Source organism: Emys orbicularis, chromosome 20, assembly GCF_028017835.1.
Source record: "Emys orbicularis isolate rEmyOrb1 chromosome 20, rEmyOrb1.hap1, whole genome shotgun sequence".
In the NCBI taxonomy this organism is placed as follows: Eukaryota; Metazoa; Chordata; order Testudines; family Emydidae; genus Emys; species Emys orbicularis.
This window is the reverse complement of record NC_088702.1, coordinates 3334555-3352649: the sequence shown is the minus strand read 5'-3', so window position 1 is coordinate 3352649 and position 18095 is coordinate 3334555. Positions and strand designations below refer to the sequence as shown.

The window sequence follows — 18095 nt, the reverse complement described above, 5'->3', positions numbered from 1 at the left end:
CCCCCTGAGAGTTTACATCAGCTTTCCACTTGTGTTATCCTGTGTGGACAGGAGGTTGAATTTGGGCCCCTTGGAGAAGAGCACCCAGCAAAAAGTGGGCAGTGCTGCCCAGGAAGGGGTGTGGCGGGGGTAGCCAGGGAACAGGCTAGGTCGTCAGTGCAAAGAAAAACCCACGGCACCGAATCCCAGAGCCCAGGCCGACTGATTCAGTCTCCCTGGCTTTGGGCTGCAGGGCTAAAAATGGCAGCATAGACATTCCTCCTTCGCCAAGCCCAAATGGGTACACTGCTAGTTTTCTCTCTGCAGCTCAAGTGGGCTGACCGAGGCTCTGACACACGGCACCATGGGATTTTCTTTGCAGTGTAGATGTACCCACCGTGGCTCCTGCCATCTTCCAGCTGCCCGAGGAGACCTAGGTTCAGCCCACTGCTCTGCCACAGATTGCCCGAGTGACCATGGCCAAGTCTCTGTACCTCAGTTCCCCATCTGTACAATGGGGACAACAGCCTGCCTTCCCGCCAAGCGGTGAGGCTAAAGAGGATAAAGACAGAGGGGTGTGAATACTTTGGTTACAAGGGCCATTTCAATACCTAGGCAGAGGGGCAAGGAGATTCTAGGTTTGATTGTCAGAGCGGCTGAGGACAGGTGGTCAACCCCTCTGAAAATATCAGGCTCTTCAGTGACTTGTCCAGGCTCTCACAGGGAAACCATGGGAGAGTCAGGAACCAAACCTGGACCTCCAGGGTCTCAGCCCAGTGTTTTATCCCCATAACTGGGGGTTTTACTGGGGCTGCTAGTTCCTCTGCTTAGTCCAGGTGTCTTTTTCTTCTGCAGCCTCTGAAGGTTGGAGCCGACACGTCCCTTTCATCCGAGGCGCTCACCCGGGGCACGTCGCATCAAGGTGAGAACAAACGCGCTGGAATTGCAGCCAAAGGAAGAGCGCCGAGAAGAGAAATTCCCCTTGTCGGCTCTTCTGAAGGCTGCAGCCTTGTCGCGTCTGCGGGGAAGGAGAACGGGAGGGGAGCCCAAGGAGCGAGATTTCTGTACAGCTGAGAGGAGCCGCTGTGCGTTTCAGCCGGTAGAATAAATTACAGTACGTCTCGGGCGCCTGGCATAAATTAGCCGGCTGGTGAGATTGATTTCCTGGGGAAACGATGCTGCTTCGCTATGGAGAGAAGCCTCCAGAGTGTGAATTTCAGAGATTATCTAGACTCCGGGCAGGCGCAACTTTAAAGCTTCCTAGGTCACCTCCTGGTGCCGCTAGAAGGGAGGTGGTTGCTCCTGAAGAAGTGGGTTGTAGCCCACGAAAGCTTATGCTCTAATAAATTTGTTAGTCTCTAAGGTGCCACAAGTACTCCTGTTCTTTTTGCGGATACAGACTAACACAGCTGCTACTCTGAAACCTGAAGGAGAGTTTGAGTCTAACAATAATACGGGAACAGAGCTCCAGAGAGAAGAAACCAGCATCTATCTTGTCTAGCCGTCCATTCATCCTGCTTTCTTCCTTTCTAGCTCCATCCCCATACACGCCCGCTATCTATTTACCCATCTAGCTATCGCTCATCCCTTGCTCCAGCAAAAGCCATTAAGATTGACGAAGCACCTTTTTGTTTTTCAGATGGGTCCCGGGAGCAGCAGGCAAAGTGCCTGGCTCATGCATAATAAACCAGGCGTGGAAACACACAAAGTAATAGGCTACATTTGTCGAGAAACAAAATCATGAAGCCAGCCCATTTGCAGGGTTGCCTGGAAAAAAACAAAACAACACAAAACAACAAAACCCGTGTAATTCACAGCGGCGCTCTCGCTAAAAGCGTCTGCGAAATAGGTCAGTGGAGCCCGGGCGAGCCCTGGCTCGGGGAGGGGAGGGGACACGGTTGTGTTTTGCCAGCCATGGACCAGCTGCTAGAGGGACAGGGATTATGTTAACACCGGGAGGGGCCAGTTGAGATCAGGGCCCCAGCGTGCCGGGAGCTGCACAGACACAGAGGAAGAGTTCCTGCCCCAAGGAGCTTACACTGTAACGGAGGCTTCATTCCCCTCTGACGGAAGGGGGGCTGCAGCAGAGAGAGCCCCGATTGTTAGGAAAAGGGAGAACGTGGAGGGGGAGATCGGACATTAAGGGGGGGTGTCGTGCAGGAGAGGATCTGGGGCAGAATATCCAAACCCCACCCAGCCTCCCACATTCTTTGACTCAGGGCCCAGCCCAGACCCGGCAGCTCAGGGGGCCGCCTCTCAACAGCCGTGAGCCGGAGCGGTTTGCTGCCTGAGTCCAGGCTGTGCTGAGTGCAAAATGCCCCCTAGGAGAAATCCTACCCGCTCCAGTGGAAAGCTCCTGGGAGAGAGCTGCTCCCGGGGGGGGGCTGCTGGAGAGAAGCAGCTAGAACATGGCTAATTAAGCAGGGACCTGGGGAAGGTGCAGGGGGCGGCCCACCGTGGCTGCGGGGGAAGCTACAGGCAACGCTACCGAGGGAGCGAGGAGAATCGGGCTGGGTGAAAGGGCCCCCCGATGCGTCGTGCAAAGCCTTCGGCTCTAGAAGCAATTCCGCAGCTCGCCTCCCCCGCCACCCTTTTCTTACTAAGGGCGAGGAACTGACCCAAGCAAAACCCGCTTGTAAACGGCCCCAAAGGCCGCGGTGCAAGAAGAGGGTAAATCCGGCGCCGCCTGCAGCCCCTGAGCAAGAGGAGGGAATGAACGCCTGCACCAGGAGCTGTAGCGGGTTCCCCACAAACACCCCCAGCTCTGCCAAGGCCCCCCCCATCCCCACTGCAGCCAGCCTTGGGCACCTTCCACCCCCCACCCCTCCCAGGTCGGCCAATGCCGCTCAAGCGTCTAAGGCCAGATCCCGTCTCCCTGGCCTTCAGAGGGGCAACCCCCACATCTCACGGGTGTGAATTGGAAGCCTGCTGCCTTTCACACACAGGAGACGCTGGTAGAGCCAGTCAAGTTCAAGGCCTTGGGGGCCTTCTCTTCAAGCCACTCAAAGGCCTGGGGCTAGGCTACCTAAGGGAAGGCAACAGAGGGTCCTGTGGCACCTTTAAGACTAACAGAAGTATTGGGAGCATAAGCTTTCCTGGGTAAGAACCTCACTTCTTCAGATGCAAGTCTGAAGGGAAGGCAGTGTGGCCTAGTGGGCAGAGCACTGGCCTGAGACACAGGAAACCTGCCTTTGCCACTGGGTGACTAAACAGCCCAGAGGCCTCCCGGGGGGCCCTCATGGCTTGGGGAGGCTCTGCAGCATCCTGCCTCAGTTTCTCCTTCTCTCAGGACTCTTCAAAGACCACTCTCAAGTGATAGAAGAGAAGAGTCTCTGCCTTGGGGGGTGGGGAGGGCCTAGTTAATTACATTTTTACACCATTTCCATCAGCCCTCACCCTTCCCACGGTCAAGAGAGGCTTCCCTCTGGGGGCCGGGCTTAGCTTCCGGCCGGCTGGCCCCTTTCGGCCCCTGTCCCAGTTGCCCCTGGAGAGGAAGCAAAGTCTTTAAACGCAAACTATAGAGCCCCCACCCCCCAGGTCTGTGTTCCTGCTCTCAGGCAGCAAATCTCCATTGACTCATTCACTAGCTCCAGCAGCAGGTAAGCGACCGCCCCACCCCGCCAGACCAGGGATTGCTGTGTGCGGATGGGAGTCAGGTTAAGAGCAAGCCCTGAGTGCTAACTGTGCTGGGCAGACGTTCCCTCACCCACCTGCAGCTTCCCAGCCTGGCCCTCCGGGTACCACCTGGCAGGAGTGGTGCTGGCTGGCAGGCAAGCTCTGGGCTTGATCATGCTCCCTTATATCCCTTGGCCTTAGTCACATGATCTTCCTGTCACCTGGCCTATCTCAGTCTCCCACCTGGAGAGGTAAGCAGCTTGGCACAGGTGGGGCTGTGGCCTATCGCCAGCGACCTTGAGTAAATCGCTTCTGCCCAGCCCCTCAAGGATCTTTAGGCTCCTAACTTCCCCCTCCCCCTGCCTCAGTTTCCCCTCTCGGTCCAATGGGGAGAACGCTACCCAGCTCCCTTGTGAAGCGCGTCGATAGGGTGACCAGACAGCAAGTGTGAAAAATCGGGACAGGGGGTGGGGGATAATAGGAGCCTATACAAGAAAAAAGATCCAAAAATCGGGACTGTCCCTATAAAATCGGGACATGTGGTCACCCTACACGTTGAGCGCTGGCGATGAACAGCACTAGAGACGAGCCCTTCCTTCTTCAGGGCCCTATTCCCTGCTCCAATTGTCCTCTGCTCCCAACAGGATTATTCAGGTCCCAAACGCGTAACGCCCCCCATCCATACACACACTCCTGCCCCCTCCCCCCGGGCAGCACTTTCGCGCCACAAAGGCAATACACAACCTCTTTTTTTGGTAACATTTATATTTTTATATATATAAAAAATTAAATATATATAATATATCGTGTTTAAGACTAAAAATATAGTACATAATATTTAAAAAAAAAATGAAAATGAAAAAAATAATCCAAGGTGGGGCCGGGCAAGGGGTGCAGGGGACTCACAGATACACGTCTCTAGAAATCTAAAAGGGCCTGTGCTAAGAAAAATACCCCCCATTTCCCACCCTCCCATTCCCGTGGGGGATCCAATGAGCCTGGGTGTTTAGCAACGAGCCGGAAGGTGTGTGCGTGGGGGGGGGGGGGGGCGGGGGGCTGCATAACCTCAAAGACGATCCTGCTACAGTGAGTTTCACGGAAAGCCACTCGACTCCTGGCTTTGCACAGTTCCGTGTCATGGCAGTGAGGGTTTCTATTGCTAAAGAGGATCCCGGCACCGTCGGGGCGAAGGCCAGTCCCACCGCTTCCCCCCCGCTCTAGACTGGGGCAAGGGAGAACGGGGGTCACCGGGGGTCCCCACAGGCACCACTGGGGAAGAAAAAAAGCCGCGCGGCCTGACAGTGGTGATGCCTGAATTAAAGCTGCAGGCCGCGAGCGCGGTTCCTGGGCTCGGGCTCAGGGCCTTGCAGCATCAGGCCTGTTTTAAAGGTACCTTCGGGGGCAGGGGGTCAAGGTTAACTCCTTCAAAGTGGGTGATGCTGGGTCTGCTCCCTGCTCCCCAACCCTTGCACTCAGCCATGGGGCGGGGGGTGTCTGGCAAGGGTGAAGGCTTGTGAATTAGCACCAGAGGGAGTGACTCGAACCAAGGGGTGGGTTGTTCCTGACTGCAGGGGGTTGAGGGTGGGGGGATCCGTCCTGTCTCTCTCCACAGCCACCCAGCCCCAGCGCCCAGAAGCAAAGGAAAGACCGCCCAGGTGCTGGGGTGAGCTGACGAGACCCCTCTAGAGCTCTGGGACAAGGCAGGCAGAGAGCTCTGCCCAACCCATCACCGAGGTCCCGAATGGAGAGGAACCCGCCCGCACCTTGTGCAGGCTTCCGGCACTGTGCCAACCCGGCGCCGTCATGGCCGAACCGCTCCCATCGTCCAGCTGCCCAAGGGGTGCTCTGTTGGGGGAGGCAAAGCAACCGCAGGCAGCTCGGCACCCAACTCCCAGGGAAATTCCACGGGAACTGGGTTCCCAACTCCCTTCGGGCTGCTCCACACACAGTACTTGCACCGGTTTGACTTAAAATGGTTTAAGGTTACTCATGCAAACCCCTGCTTGAGCCCGCAAATTCAAGGACGTGGTCGTAATTCCGCACCCTCGGGTGGGCTGTCGACAGCAGGAATTGTACGTGGGACCCTCTGAATCTTGATGCCTGAGCTCATCTGGTAGCCAAGCCGCCACTAGGAGGAGACAGAACACCCCACGGGTTGGGTTACACCAGTTTAACCAACACAAACCAGGTAGAACCCAGGAGTCCTGACTCCCAGTCCCCATATCTAACCAGTAGACTCCCCTCCCAGAGCTAGGAATAGAACCCAGGTGTCCCGGCTCTCACCCCTGGGAGCCAGTCCCAGTGAGCCGGAGTTAGCCACAAGCAGGTTTATACTGTGGAGCGCAAATGTTCAAGAGAGGGAAGCGCAGGGCAGCTGTCCAGGGGCCATTCAAACCCCAAAGCCAGAGTGAGATCAAGCGAAAAAACAAATCTATCCGGATTTGAACTCTAGGACCAGCTACATTCTTCGGCTTTTCCCCAGCTCCCCTCCACAGACACAACCCTCTCCCTCGAGGAATTATTGCTTCGCCCTCATTTTCCACGGCCCTCTACACACGCCCAGCCAAGCCCCCATGATCTCTGCAGGGTGCATGGCGCACCCCCTAGAGTTAAGGTTGCCCAACACGTTCCATTCTAAGACCCTGTTTTCAGTTGCGTAGAACATTGCAGACGTTAACCCTTCGGGCTGAAATTTCCCGTGCCAGCTGTCTGCCTCAACGCGGAAGTTTTGGGGGGGCGTTGATCTATAATTATATACCGCTGAGCATTAAGAACGTGTGCTTCTGGCTTTCAAGAATTTGCTTGGCAGGATATTTATATAAAATATATATTTAGATACATTCATATAAAAAAACAACCCTTCTCACATGACCGACTCATGCCAGCAAATTAGCCAGCACTGGTTTGTTACTTATGATGACTATTAGTCATTATTATTTCTATCGCAGCAGCCTCTGGCTCCAGTCATGGACCACGACGCCAGATTTGGCTCAGACTTTCTATTAAGATCCCACTGCCAGGGCTGCCAATCCCAACCGTTCACAAATTGCAAATCAGACCGCCCACAAATCATGAGCTGGGGAAAAAACTGGGTTCTTTTGATTCTCCTGCAGGCTTCTGAACCTTTCAGGGTCATGTTTGCAGGTGCTGGGAGGAGTGTGATGTCTAGTGGTTAGAGCCTGGGTTCTTTTCTTTAAAAACACAAGAGCTAGAAATGGATTACTAAGGGGGGGAAAAGCTGAAGTTCAAAATAACATGACTCCTGAAAGTGGTGCGTTAAGAGCTGGTCCCCGGATCAGGTTGTTATCCTGAGACCAGGCAGACCCAGGGTCAACTCTGTTCTGCCATCTGACCCTGGGCGCATGACTGAGCCACATATTGGGCAGTGTTGCACCCAGTTTTGCAAGGCCTAACTCATTTGGGAGCCAAAACTCAGTTTCCAAAAGGATTTAGGCACTTTGGAGCAAAAATCCCATCAGCTGCCCATGAGGGTTAGGCTCTGGAGTGCCTAAACCCCTTTGGAAAATGATCTGGGTTCCTAAATCAGTTAGGCGTTGCGATGCTGAGTGCAGCTACGCCAAAACACCTGTAAAAATCTGGGTCTCTGGGCTCCAGTTCCCCATCTGTGCCATGGGGCTAAGATCCTAAGAACGGCCATCCTAGGTCAGACCAATGGTGCATCTAGCCCAGTATCCTGCCTTCCGACATAGGCCAGTGCCAGGTGCTTCAGAGACCAGCCCTGCCCAGCCTCACAGAGGGTTGTGAGGAAAAGGACAGTGAAGATTGTGAAGTCCTCAGGCGCCAGGTTAATGGCTGCTGCAAAAGTCCCATAAATAGGGCAGGAAAAGCCCGTATCAGGAGACACGATCAAATTCCAGCTGCTTCCAAACAGGGTAAATAAAGGGTCAAGCGATGTTTTAATAAATGGCGACCCCACCGTTCTGGATTGTTATAGGCTCCAGCCGGCCAACCGGCCGCCATAACCATGGCTAACCCTTTCTGCTGACGTGCCGATAACCCACACAGCTCACGGCTGTACAATATCTGAATGGCTCCGTAATGTAAGGGGGGGGGGGCGTTATCTGTACTTAAAATGAAGGCCCCGATTTGTGCAAACGAAACCGACGCTGCAAGGTCACAAGAAAAGCTCCAGAACGGCCCGGGATGCTTACGGTCCTGCCACGCCAGTAGGTACTAGGAGGGAACAGGCAAGACAGGGCTGGTGGCTTTGCACTCTGCCCAGCCACGCGGGAGATCAGAGTTCGACGCCTGGGCCGGGCGTGACCGTGGAGAAGTTGGGCCTGGGTTCGAGTCCTGCTCCCTAACGGAGCGATGGCGGAAAGGGCAGTGAAGGTGGGGGCCGGGGTCTTGCTCAGCGCCGCTTAGGACTTGCATGGCGGGACCCAGTGTCGCTCAGCAGCGCCCCCTCTGCCTGGCTGGGGAATGGCACTGCCAGGCTTCAAAAACAGAGCCCCCCCCATCCCTTCCAGGAGTGGGGTGCAGCTTCGCTGGGATACTTGGGAAGCTTGACGGATACCCCTCACCCCCACCAAAATAACAACCCCGGGAAATCCATCATTTCTCAATGGGCAGCCCGGGAAAGCCCCTGTCATCAGTGGAGACTGCGTCCGCCACTGGGGATCAAACTCACGACCTTCAGCCCTAAAAACACAGCTCTCAGTGCCTCAAGCTAAAGGGGCAGCTCCTCCCTTGACCTCGGGGACAGGCTGTTGTAGTGGCTGGTGCCAGGCACTAGAGGGAGACACGAGCCTCCAGCTTCACCAGCCCCTAAAACATTTCGCCCCGCCAACGCTCCCGCCCCCTTCGCTCGGTTCCACCGCGCAAGCGAACGCCGACGGGGCAAATAAAGCTGAAGTTCAAGGCACAGGAAATGGTGGAAGAGGCAGGATTCCAATTGGTCCTTTCGGAGGAAAAAAACCAACCAACCCCCTCCTCCCCCCCTTATAAAATATATATATATAAAAACCCAACATAAAACCAAATAAACGTATTCAAAGTGCTTGGGACGGGGGGACAGAGTCAGCTCGGCCCTGGACGGACGGGGTACTGGGGGAGAGATCGGGGCCCCCTGCTTTCTTTTGAAGAGGAACGCCACGCGGGGGAGGGATCCAATTTGGGGTGCGAGCGGCAAGGGATCCGGCCGCCCCGAGAGACACGGGACTGGCTGGGGTCTGGCTTGTGCTGTTGTGAATGGAAGCACTCAGGTGTGGGGCTGACCTTTCTCCCTAGAGCCCGCAGCGTCATCTAGGTCAGGGATTCGCAACGTAGGGGTTGCGAGCATTTCACCCGTCCCATATTGCTAAGTGGGGCAGGAGGGATCCCAATATGGGAAAGGGGTGCTGGTATAGGATAGGGAGTACCTGTATTGTGTGTGGGGGGGTCCCAGTATGGAAGAGGGAGGATTTGTATAGTGGGTCCCGGTATTGGACATGGGACCCTGGTCTAGAATAGGGGGTCCTGGTATTGGATGGGGGTCCCGGGTATGGACTAGATCAAAAGCTGCTGCTCCAGGTTAGTTCTCCACATTAGGGCCCGATCCTGCCAGGCGCTGAGCGATGGACGCTGAGATGGGATCAGAGCCCTTTGCCCATTTGGAGGCTGGCTGCAGGGTTAGCCGGCCTGCCGGCCGACAGGCCCCCCGCCCGGGCGTGTTCACATCTAGAGCGCAGTGTCCCCTGTGCCCGCTGCGGTGCGTCCCATCATGCCCTGGGAGCCGGTGATGGCACGATTCTGTCTCCTAGCGGCCGAGCTGTGCGGGAGCCCGTTGCAGACCCCAGGGATCCCACGGCCCCCGGGGGACTTCACAGCCTAGCCTGCCTTCAGCCACCCCCCATCGCCACTTGGTCCTCCGCTGCCCCGTAACCCACCCCCCCTTGTTGTCACAACCTTTCACCCCCGGCGGAGTTCAGCTCTCGGCCCGTCTCCCCTCAAAGATCCGACGCGTGGCAAAGAAATCGGGGCTCCCCCGCGTGGCCAGGGGCAAGTTTCCGGAGTCTCGCTTGTTGCAGGGTCGGGTGGGATCCAGGCTGTGGGAGGGAATCTCCCCCCTGCAGCTACCAGCACCTTTGATCCAGCCTCCAGCCCGCTGGGAGGAGAGCTGTGCCGCACGTGAGCAGGGCCGGGGTGGGGGTGAGGCTCCCCGGCCCCCCCAAAATTGGTTTTCCTTCCAGTCGGGGAGGGCGCCGGCCCCTCGAGACATGGCTGAAAAGAACGAACGAAGACAACATGATGGGTGGCTGGATGGAAGCTCAGATATAGGGGAAGAGGGGCCCTGGAGTCAGCCGGACGCCAGGGTCCCCTGAATCCAGGCAGTGAGGGGTGCAGTCGCTGGGAAGGCTGAGAGTCCTGCCGCTGGAGGGGTGGGCGTGGGGGGTTCAGGAAAAGCCCCTGAATATCAGAGGACACTCACAAAGTACCTGTGACCCCCCCTTATGTCTCCGGTGAGGATCGTCGCCCCACAGCCTTCAGACGTGAGTCTGCATCCGCTGCTGGAACCGCTGCCCATAGTCCGAGTGCTGGGAGGTGTAGGAGAAGCGGGTGGCGCTGGCGTACTTGCCCATGGGGTCGTAGGCGTCGTAGGGGGCGCGGTCCAGGCTGGGCGGGGGGTGCTGGGTGTAGCCCAGGCGGTAGGTGGCGTAGCCGGCGCTGGGCGGGAAGGCGGCGTGGCCACCGTAGTTCTCGTAGGAGAGCTGGCTGGCCGTCTCACCCGCGGCGGGGCCCGGCGGGGGCCCTGGGGCCGGCTCGGTGTTGTACTCCGACGCGGGGCCCCGGGTATAGGTGCTCAGCTGGGCGTAGCCGCTGGAGTGGGAGAGGCGGGAGGAGGGGCGCATGTCGTAGCGGGCGGGGCCCGGGGTGCGGTAGTCGGCGTAGAGCACGGTGCGGGAGGGCGGGCGGTCCTCGTGGGCACGAACGTTGTAGTAGCCGTTGGTTGGGTCCTGGAAGGGGAAAGGAGAGGGGCAGGTTCAGGCACCGCCAGGGCGCTCACATGGGGCAGGGCAAAGCTCTGGATGCCTGTGGAGCAAAGAACCCAGGAGTCCTGGCTCTCAGTCCCCTGCTCTCACCACTAGACCCCACACCCACTCCCACCCAGAGTTGGGCAAAGAACCCAGGAGTCCTGGCTCCCAACCCCAGCAGAGACACACGTGTAATCCCTTCCGCACACAGAGTCGCTGATGTGCACACACCATCACACAACCCTTGGCACGCAAGCACACTCGCTGGTGCGCTCAGGCACCTTGGCACCATCACTCCCCTGCACACCGCCTTCCCCTGCCCACGCACACACGCTCCATTGCACACTCAGCGGACAGGCGTCCCTGGGGGGGGCGGTGCCAGACCTTGAGTTCGTACTCCTCCCGCGTGTCGATGGTGTCGCACCGCATATCCTGCTTCAGGTCCACGTCATCCTTGAACGACTGTTGAGGGAGATGAAAAAGGGGCCCGTCAGCTTCCCCGCCGTGGCTCTGCCTTAGCCCACCGGCCACTTGGCTCCCCAGCCCCCAAGTCATCGGCTCCTCCCCACACTCTGGGGGCACTGATGTAACCGGCCGAGAATGGGACCCAGGAGTCCGGGCTCCCTATTCTAATTACTAGCCCACACACCCCTCGCAGATCCGTAGAGAACCCAGGAGTCCAAGTCCTGTACCCTGGGTCGGCAGCACCAGGCATCGAACCTGGGACCTTTGAAAGTTAAAGTCTGAGTTGCTACTGCTTGAGCTAAAGGACAGAGCCAGCAATAGCCTCATCAGCCCCTATGGATCACAGAGCTAAAGCATCACTGAGTTACACTGCCCACCCGGCCCTCGGGGGGCGCTCCCAGCAGCTACAGCCCAGGGTGGCTCCATGGGGCATGGCTGGAGCTGTGGCACCAGGCTTAGGGCGCTGGGCTGTCTGATGGGTGCCAGGCTGGTCTCCCTCTTGTGAAGTGTGCAGCCAGGAGGCCCCAGAACCCAGGAGTCCTGCCTCCCTGTTCTAATCACCAGACCACACTCCCAGTCCCAGGGAGGGAACCCAGGAATCCTGGCTCCCAGCCGCCTTCCCCACCACTCTAACCACTAACACACGCTCTCGGACCCACGGGTGTGCACAGAACCCAGGAGTCCTGCCCTGTCTCGCTCTGTTATGCTGCTGGGCTTGTTCCGGGGCCCCGGGGGGACCTAGGGGGGACCTCACCGAGTAGATGGCCTTCATGACACGGGTTGCCGTGGAGACGCTGGCCGTGTCCTCCTCGCGGTCCGTGTGCAGCGTCAGGGGCTCCCGGTTCACCGTCTCCACCTTGATGTCCAGCTTGCGCAGGGTCACGTCCTTGCGGCCTGTGAGACACACGGACGGACGGATGGATGGACGGGGGGCTCTGCCGGCTGCACTCCGGCCTCTCCTAGCTGGAGACCCCAACCCAGAGCCCTGGCTGTCAGGGGCCCTGGACTCACCCTTCCCCCTGGTCTGGAGAAACTGGCCTCCTCCCTGGGAAGCCCCCCCCAGCCGCCAGTCCCCCCTGCTGGGACGGGGCCTTGGCCAGGGACCTCATGGGCCCAGAGGAAGCGCCCCCCTGTAGCAGGACTTCCCCCCTTCAAGCTGCTCCTGGCACCGTGGGCACCTGCCTACGCCCAGCACCCGGCGCCAAGGAGCCGTGGCCGTTCCCGTCGCCTGCTGGTGGCGCGGCCGTTCCAAGGGGCGCCCCCGGTGGACGAAGCTGCTCGTGGGCCTCGTGCTCCATCCTGGGCCAGGGGTGAAGGGGGCATCGGCCCGCAGACTGGCAGTGTGTGTGGGGGGGACGCATCCAGCCGTGGCCCCTGTGGACCACATGGCTGCTTGGTCCCATCCCTGCCTGTCCCTTGAGTGGCTGGTAGGTTCCGGCTGGGGCAGTCTGGAGCCGTTCCCCTCCCTCCTAGCCCCCCGGGGCTGAGTTGAAGGGGGTTCCCGGGAATTCCCCTCCTCCCCTGCACTCACTTCCTTTGCGGCGCCGGTAGAGGAAGCAGACCAGGGCGACGAGGAAGAAGATGAGGAGGATGCTGGCCCCGATGGTGGCTCCGGCGATGATGCCCACGGGCAGGACTTCTGCAGGAGGCACGGGGGCGCGTTAGCTGGGGGAGCCACACTGACCCCTTCCTGCCTGTCCCTCCCTAGCCCGTCCATCCTCACCCCTTAGCCCCGAGATTGAGCAGGATCCCCTCCTAGGCTGGGAGGTCCCAGCAGCACGGGGTGGTGCTGCCCAGGCTGTGACGTCTGTCCCTTCTGGGCCTTGGTTTCAAGGGACGGGAGGGTTTCCCGGGGCCCTTAGCGCCGATCGCTGGGGGTGGCAAAGTGCCTGGCAATTGTGACAGGGTCACTGCACAGCCCGCCAGGCTGGTGTTGTTAGCCCTGCTCCCCAGAGGGGGAAACTGAGGCACATAGCGGGGGAGGGAGCTGCCCAAGGTCTCACACTGTCAGTGGCAGAGAACCAAGGAACCCACCCAGCCTCCTGCTCTAACCATCAGACAACACTGTCCCCCAGAGCTGGGAAGGGAACACAGGGCTCCCCATTCCCTATCTGCTGTAAACCCTGGTTCCTGCTCCCCTCCTAGAGCTGGGACTAGAACCTGGCTCCTGCTCTAACCACTAGGCACAATTCCCTCCCAGAGCTGGGGATAGAACCCAGGCGTCCTGCCCCTCCCCTGTGCTCTAACCACTAGACCCCTCCCTCTCCCTTCTCAGAGCTGGGGATAGAACCCAGGCGTCCTGCCCCTCCCCCGTGCTCTAACCACTAGACCCCTCCCTCTCCCGTCCCAGAGCTGGGGATAGAACCCAGGCATCCTGCCCCTCCCCCGTGCTCTAACCACTAGACCCCTCCCTCTCCCCTTCCAGAGCTGGGGATAGAACCCAGGCGTCCTGCCCCTCCCCTGTGCTCTAACCACTAGACCCCTCCCTCTCCCCTCCCAGAGCTGGGGATAGAACCCAGGCGTCCTGCCCCTCCCCCGTGCTCTAACCACTAGACCCCTCCCTCTCCCCTTCCAGAGCTGGGGATAGAACCCAGGCGTCCTGCCCCTCCCCTGTGCTCTAACCACTAGACCCCTCCCTCTCCCCTCCCAGAGCTGGGGATAGAACCCAGGCGTCCTGCCCCTCCCCTGTGCTCTAACCACTAGACCCCTCCCTCTCCCCTCCCAGAGCTGGGGATAGAACCCAGGCGTCCTGCCCCTCCCCCGTGCTCTAACCACTAGACCCCTCCCTCTCCCCTCCCAGAGCTGGGGATAGAACCCAGGCGTCCTGCCCCTCCCCCGTGCTCTAACCACTAGACCCCTCCCTCTCCCCTCCCAGAGCTGGGGATAGAACCCAGGCGTCCTGCCCCTCCCCCGTGCTCTAACCACTAGACCCCTCCCTCTCCCCTCCCAGAGCTGGGGATAGAACCCAGGCGTCCTGCCCCTCCCCTGTGCTCTAACCACTAGACCCCTCCCTCTCCCGTCCCAGAGCTGGGGATAGAACCCAGGCGTCCTGCCCCCTGTGCACTAACTGCTAGATCCCACTCCCCTTCCAGAGCTGGGAGTTAATCCCAGGCACCTGCCTCCCTCTAGCCCTGACCCTGCTGTGCCATGACTGCGTGTCCCCCCCCCCCCCCCCCCGCCTCCCTACCTTTCTCCTCCAGCTGGATGATGGCCGTCCCCGGCCCGAAGGTGTTCCAGGCCGTGCAGTTGTAGCGGGTCTGGAAATCGGCCTCCATCACGTTGTTGATGGTCAGGGTGGAGAGGACCCCGCTGCCCGTGTTGGTTCTCTCCACCGTGTAGCGCTCCAGCGTGCCAGCTTCCAGGATGTTCTCCTTCCAGGCCCAGGCCTATCGCCGGGCGGGGCATGCGAAAGGGAGAAAGGCCTGGTCAGCACCTGGGGCCAAGAGCTCCTGCTCCATCAGACCTCCTCTAAGCCTCGGAGAACCCCAGCATCCAGGTCAAATCCCGGCTGGGTCACTACAGCCCACCAGCCCCCTGCGGTTCCAGTAGGATACAATCGTCCCCTTCACTTCCTGTCCCAAACTGAACGGGTGTGTGGAAGGATCACGGTGGGATTCCTCCATTCAGCCACCATCTGCAACTTGAGGACACAGGAGCGGGCACAGGGCTGTGTCAACAGATCGATGGGTAGATAGATAGGTGTGTCCAGGGATAGCTAGATGGGTGTGTATGGGGATAGATGGACAGACAGATAGATGTATGGGGATAGATAGATAGATAGATAGATCTGTATAGGGATAGACAGACAAAAGACAGACAGGTAGATAGGTGCGTATGGGGATAGACAGACAGAAGACAGGCAGGTAGATGGGTGCATATGAGGCTAGACAGACAGAAGACAGGCAGGTAGATGGGTGCGTATGGGGGAAGACAGGCAGGTAGATGGGTGTGTATGGGGATAGACAGGCAGGTAGATGGGTGCGTATGGGGACAGACAGACAGAAGACTGGCGGGTAGATGGGCGCATATGGGGATAGACAGTCAGAAGACAGGTGGGTAGATGGGCGCGTATGGGGCTAGACAGACAGATGAGTGTGTATGGGGCTAGACAGACAGATGAGTGCGTATGGGGATAGACAGCCAGAAGACAGGCAGGTAGATGGGTGTCTATGGGGCTAGACAGACAGATGAGTGTGTATGGGGCTAGACAGACAGATGAGTGCGTATGGGGATAGACAGATAGAAGACAGGCAGGTAGATGGGTGTGTATGGGGATAGATAGGCAGGTAGATGGGTGTGTATGTGGACAGACAGACAGAAGACTGGCGGGTAGATGGGCGCGTATGGGGATAGACAGTCAGAAGACAGGCGGGTAGATGGGCGCGTATAGGGCTAGACAGACAGATGAGTGTGTATGGGGATAGACAGACAGATGAGTGCGTATGGGGATAGACAGCCAGAAGACAGGCAGGTAGGTGGGTGCGTATGAGGACAGACAGACAGAAGACAGGCAGATGAGACAGGAGTGGAGACAAAGGGCTGTGAAAGAACAGAAGAGACAGGAAGCGTGAGATTGACAGAGCGATGCAGACAGAGCAAACAGCGATATGTGAGCAGTGTTAATACTGCCGAGCTCCAAGACAAATTCAGCTCAGGAAATAGCACAATGCAGGCCCCTCCGGGCGGTTACTGCAGCCCCACAGCTCGCCCCAGGGCCATGGTGTGATAAACATTTCACACACCCACGATCCCACGGGCCACAGTAACTTCCCCAGCACAAGCAGGACCAGAGCATGCCCCGGGCGTGCCGTACAGCCACGGTCATCTTAGGAGGCTGCATTGAAGCCTTCCCCGCCGCTGTGTTTATTTATCAATCGAGCTGCTTTAATGGCGCAGTAACGAGGCTGGGTTTTTTTAAAGAGACGCTGCCAGCCAGGGCCTCTCCCTTAGGCTACGCTGCAGTCACACGACAAGTCAAGTCACGGTGTCCCCACGAGGGAGAGCGCTCGTGCGAAACCGGAACAGGCCCTCGCGTCAGGCTGCTGATGGCTAGTGTTTTTGCTCCTCTGTGTCAACTGCAGTTTCTTTGTTTCCTGCATCACGTCATTCCTTCGCTCTCTCCATTCCAAAGCACCAGCTCTGACCTGACCTGAGTAGAGCCATCACATCCCCTTCCCTCCACCCAGGAACTGGCCAATGACCCATCCCAAGGCAAAGCCAAGGTCAACACAACGAGTGCCCGTCTCACCCAACGATTGCTCTTGCAATTAACAGTTTACAGCCAAGGGGGAGGGGGAAAGAGATGTAGCCGGCCTAAGACCGCAATGAAACAATAAACGCAGCTGTGAAGGGAAAAAGATTGTTTGCTGGGCGCATACAGCGGGGGTGGGGGTCCGGGAACTGCACACCCTGACTCCAAATGTCCATCTCTGTCTGCTTCTTACTCCCCCTCCGTTCTGGCCTAATTCCACCCTCCGTTTTCTCCCAGCCTCCCCTTCCTTCTCCAACGCAGCCAACGCTGCCGTATCCAAGTGCAACTAGAACGGGTCTGAACATTTCCGACGGACCAGAAACGCAGTTTGGGCAAAACTGAAATATTTCACGGGAACCTGTCGATTTCAACTGAGTTGACAAATCATTTCAACGGTCTCATTTCCATGATGTCGAAAGGTTCCGTTTCGAATGCATCACTTTGATTCATTTTGGTTCAACTTGTATTTTATAGTGAAATACTAATGTTAATAGTATATTATATTTGTGTACAGCAGAACCCTAGTTTTAGGAACATCGACCTTATGAATCATTGCTTACAAGAACCATCTTTCTGCTACTGAATGCAACTGCAATCCATCAGCTAACGTTCAAGCACCTGTAGAGGTTTGAAAAGTCTGAGAGATTTAGCAGCTACAAAGAAGAGCTGCATTTTTCTCAAATAAAGGAAAATCCAGCACACTTAACCCATCTGTTACCACTCACTACGTACACAATCACTGAACAATTAATAAATTAACGTATGCACCGTATCACCCTCAAATTTGAGATGTTCAATTTTATGAGCTTTTCAATGTTATGAATTCCTCAACCCCCCACTAGTTCACTAAACAGGAGCTCTACTGTATTGTATTTATTATTGTAGATACTATATATTGTATTTATTATTTTAATACGATATCCAAGTTGAAAAGCATCGACATTATTGGAACCAAACGGTTTGCCGTATCAAAATGAAACATCTCAATGGTTTCAAAGAGAAATTTGGGGGAATTTTCGTTCTATGCCAAATTTCAAAATGTCAACTTTTTGTTACAATTCAGAACAAAACTTAATTTGGGGAATTTCAGAATTTCCCACGGAACAAAAAAATCCGTTTTCCAACCAGCTCCCACGTTATTGATGCCAACGCGACTCTCTATCTCCCTCTAGTGGCTGGAGGGTATAGTGAGGTTTAGGAGCCCACAGTTGGGTCCCACCTGGTCCAGTATCTCAACCCGTGGTGACTCAGGCTTATGAATCCAGAGACTCTGGCTTCAGATCTACCCCCGGGGCTGTCACAGCATAAACTCCAAGGACAACATGATGAGTGCCTTAAATTTAGGCTAGTCCATACTGGAGAAATTGACCATGCTAAATTCGTAGCCCCTCAAGGACTGCGGCTCATCTCACGTCCGCATGCACCGGGCAGCTTGCATCTGTGCTAAGGGCCACTCCAGGCTGACCGTGCTTAGAGCCAAGGTGGACATGGAAGTGCTGGAAAGGTTCCACTCGGCCCAGCCACCACTGTCCTTCCCAAACCTCCCAGCATGCCTTCTTCCGGCAGCAGAGCCCGGGGACAGCTCCCCATTGCAGAGCAAACGTCCGGCAGTTCCTAACCCTGGCGACTGTGGATTGGTGGAGCTGTTGGTGCATAAACTAGCTTCGTTCTAGCCGGTTCCGTTCTCGGGCACAGGCAACAGGCACAGGGGGTGTTGAGAAGCACAGGGGCTGTGGTGACGAGGGCCCGGTTAGGAAGGAAGCTGCTGCTGCCCTGGTGTGCCAGCCCAGGCCGGGTTGCCCCCCTTCCTG

At 57.4% G+C, this 18095-nt stretch overlaps 1 protein-coding gene across 1 annotated transcript in view; it reads right to left on the bottom strand.

The window, feature by feature from the left end:
- Positions 1–10079: 10079 nt before the first annotated feature.
- KIRREL1 (kirre like nephrin family adhesion molecule 1) overlaps positions 10080–18095 on the bottom strand; it is a 79898-nt gene continuing 71882 nt past the window's right edge. The window contains exons 11-15 of the mRNA XM_065420277.1: positions 14221–14419; positions 12565–12672; positions 11788–11927; positions 10953–11030; positions 10080–10550 (exon numbers count right to left, since the gene is read on the bottom strand). Of these exons, the coding sequence (XP_065276349.1) occupies positions 10080–10550; positions 10953–11030; positions 11788–11927; positions 12565–12672; positions 14221–14419 (996 nt within the window). The remainder of the gene's footprint in view (positions 10551–10952; positions 11031–11787; positions 11928–12564; positions 12673–14220; positions 14420–18095) is intronic.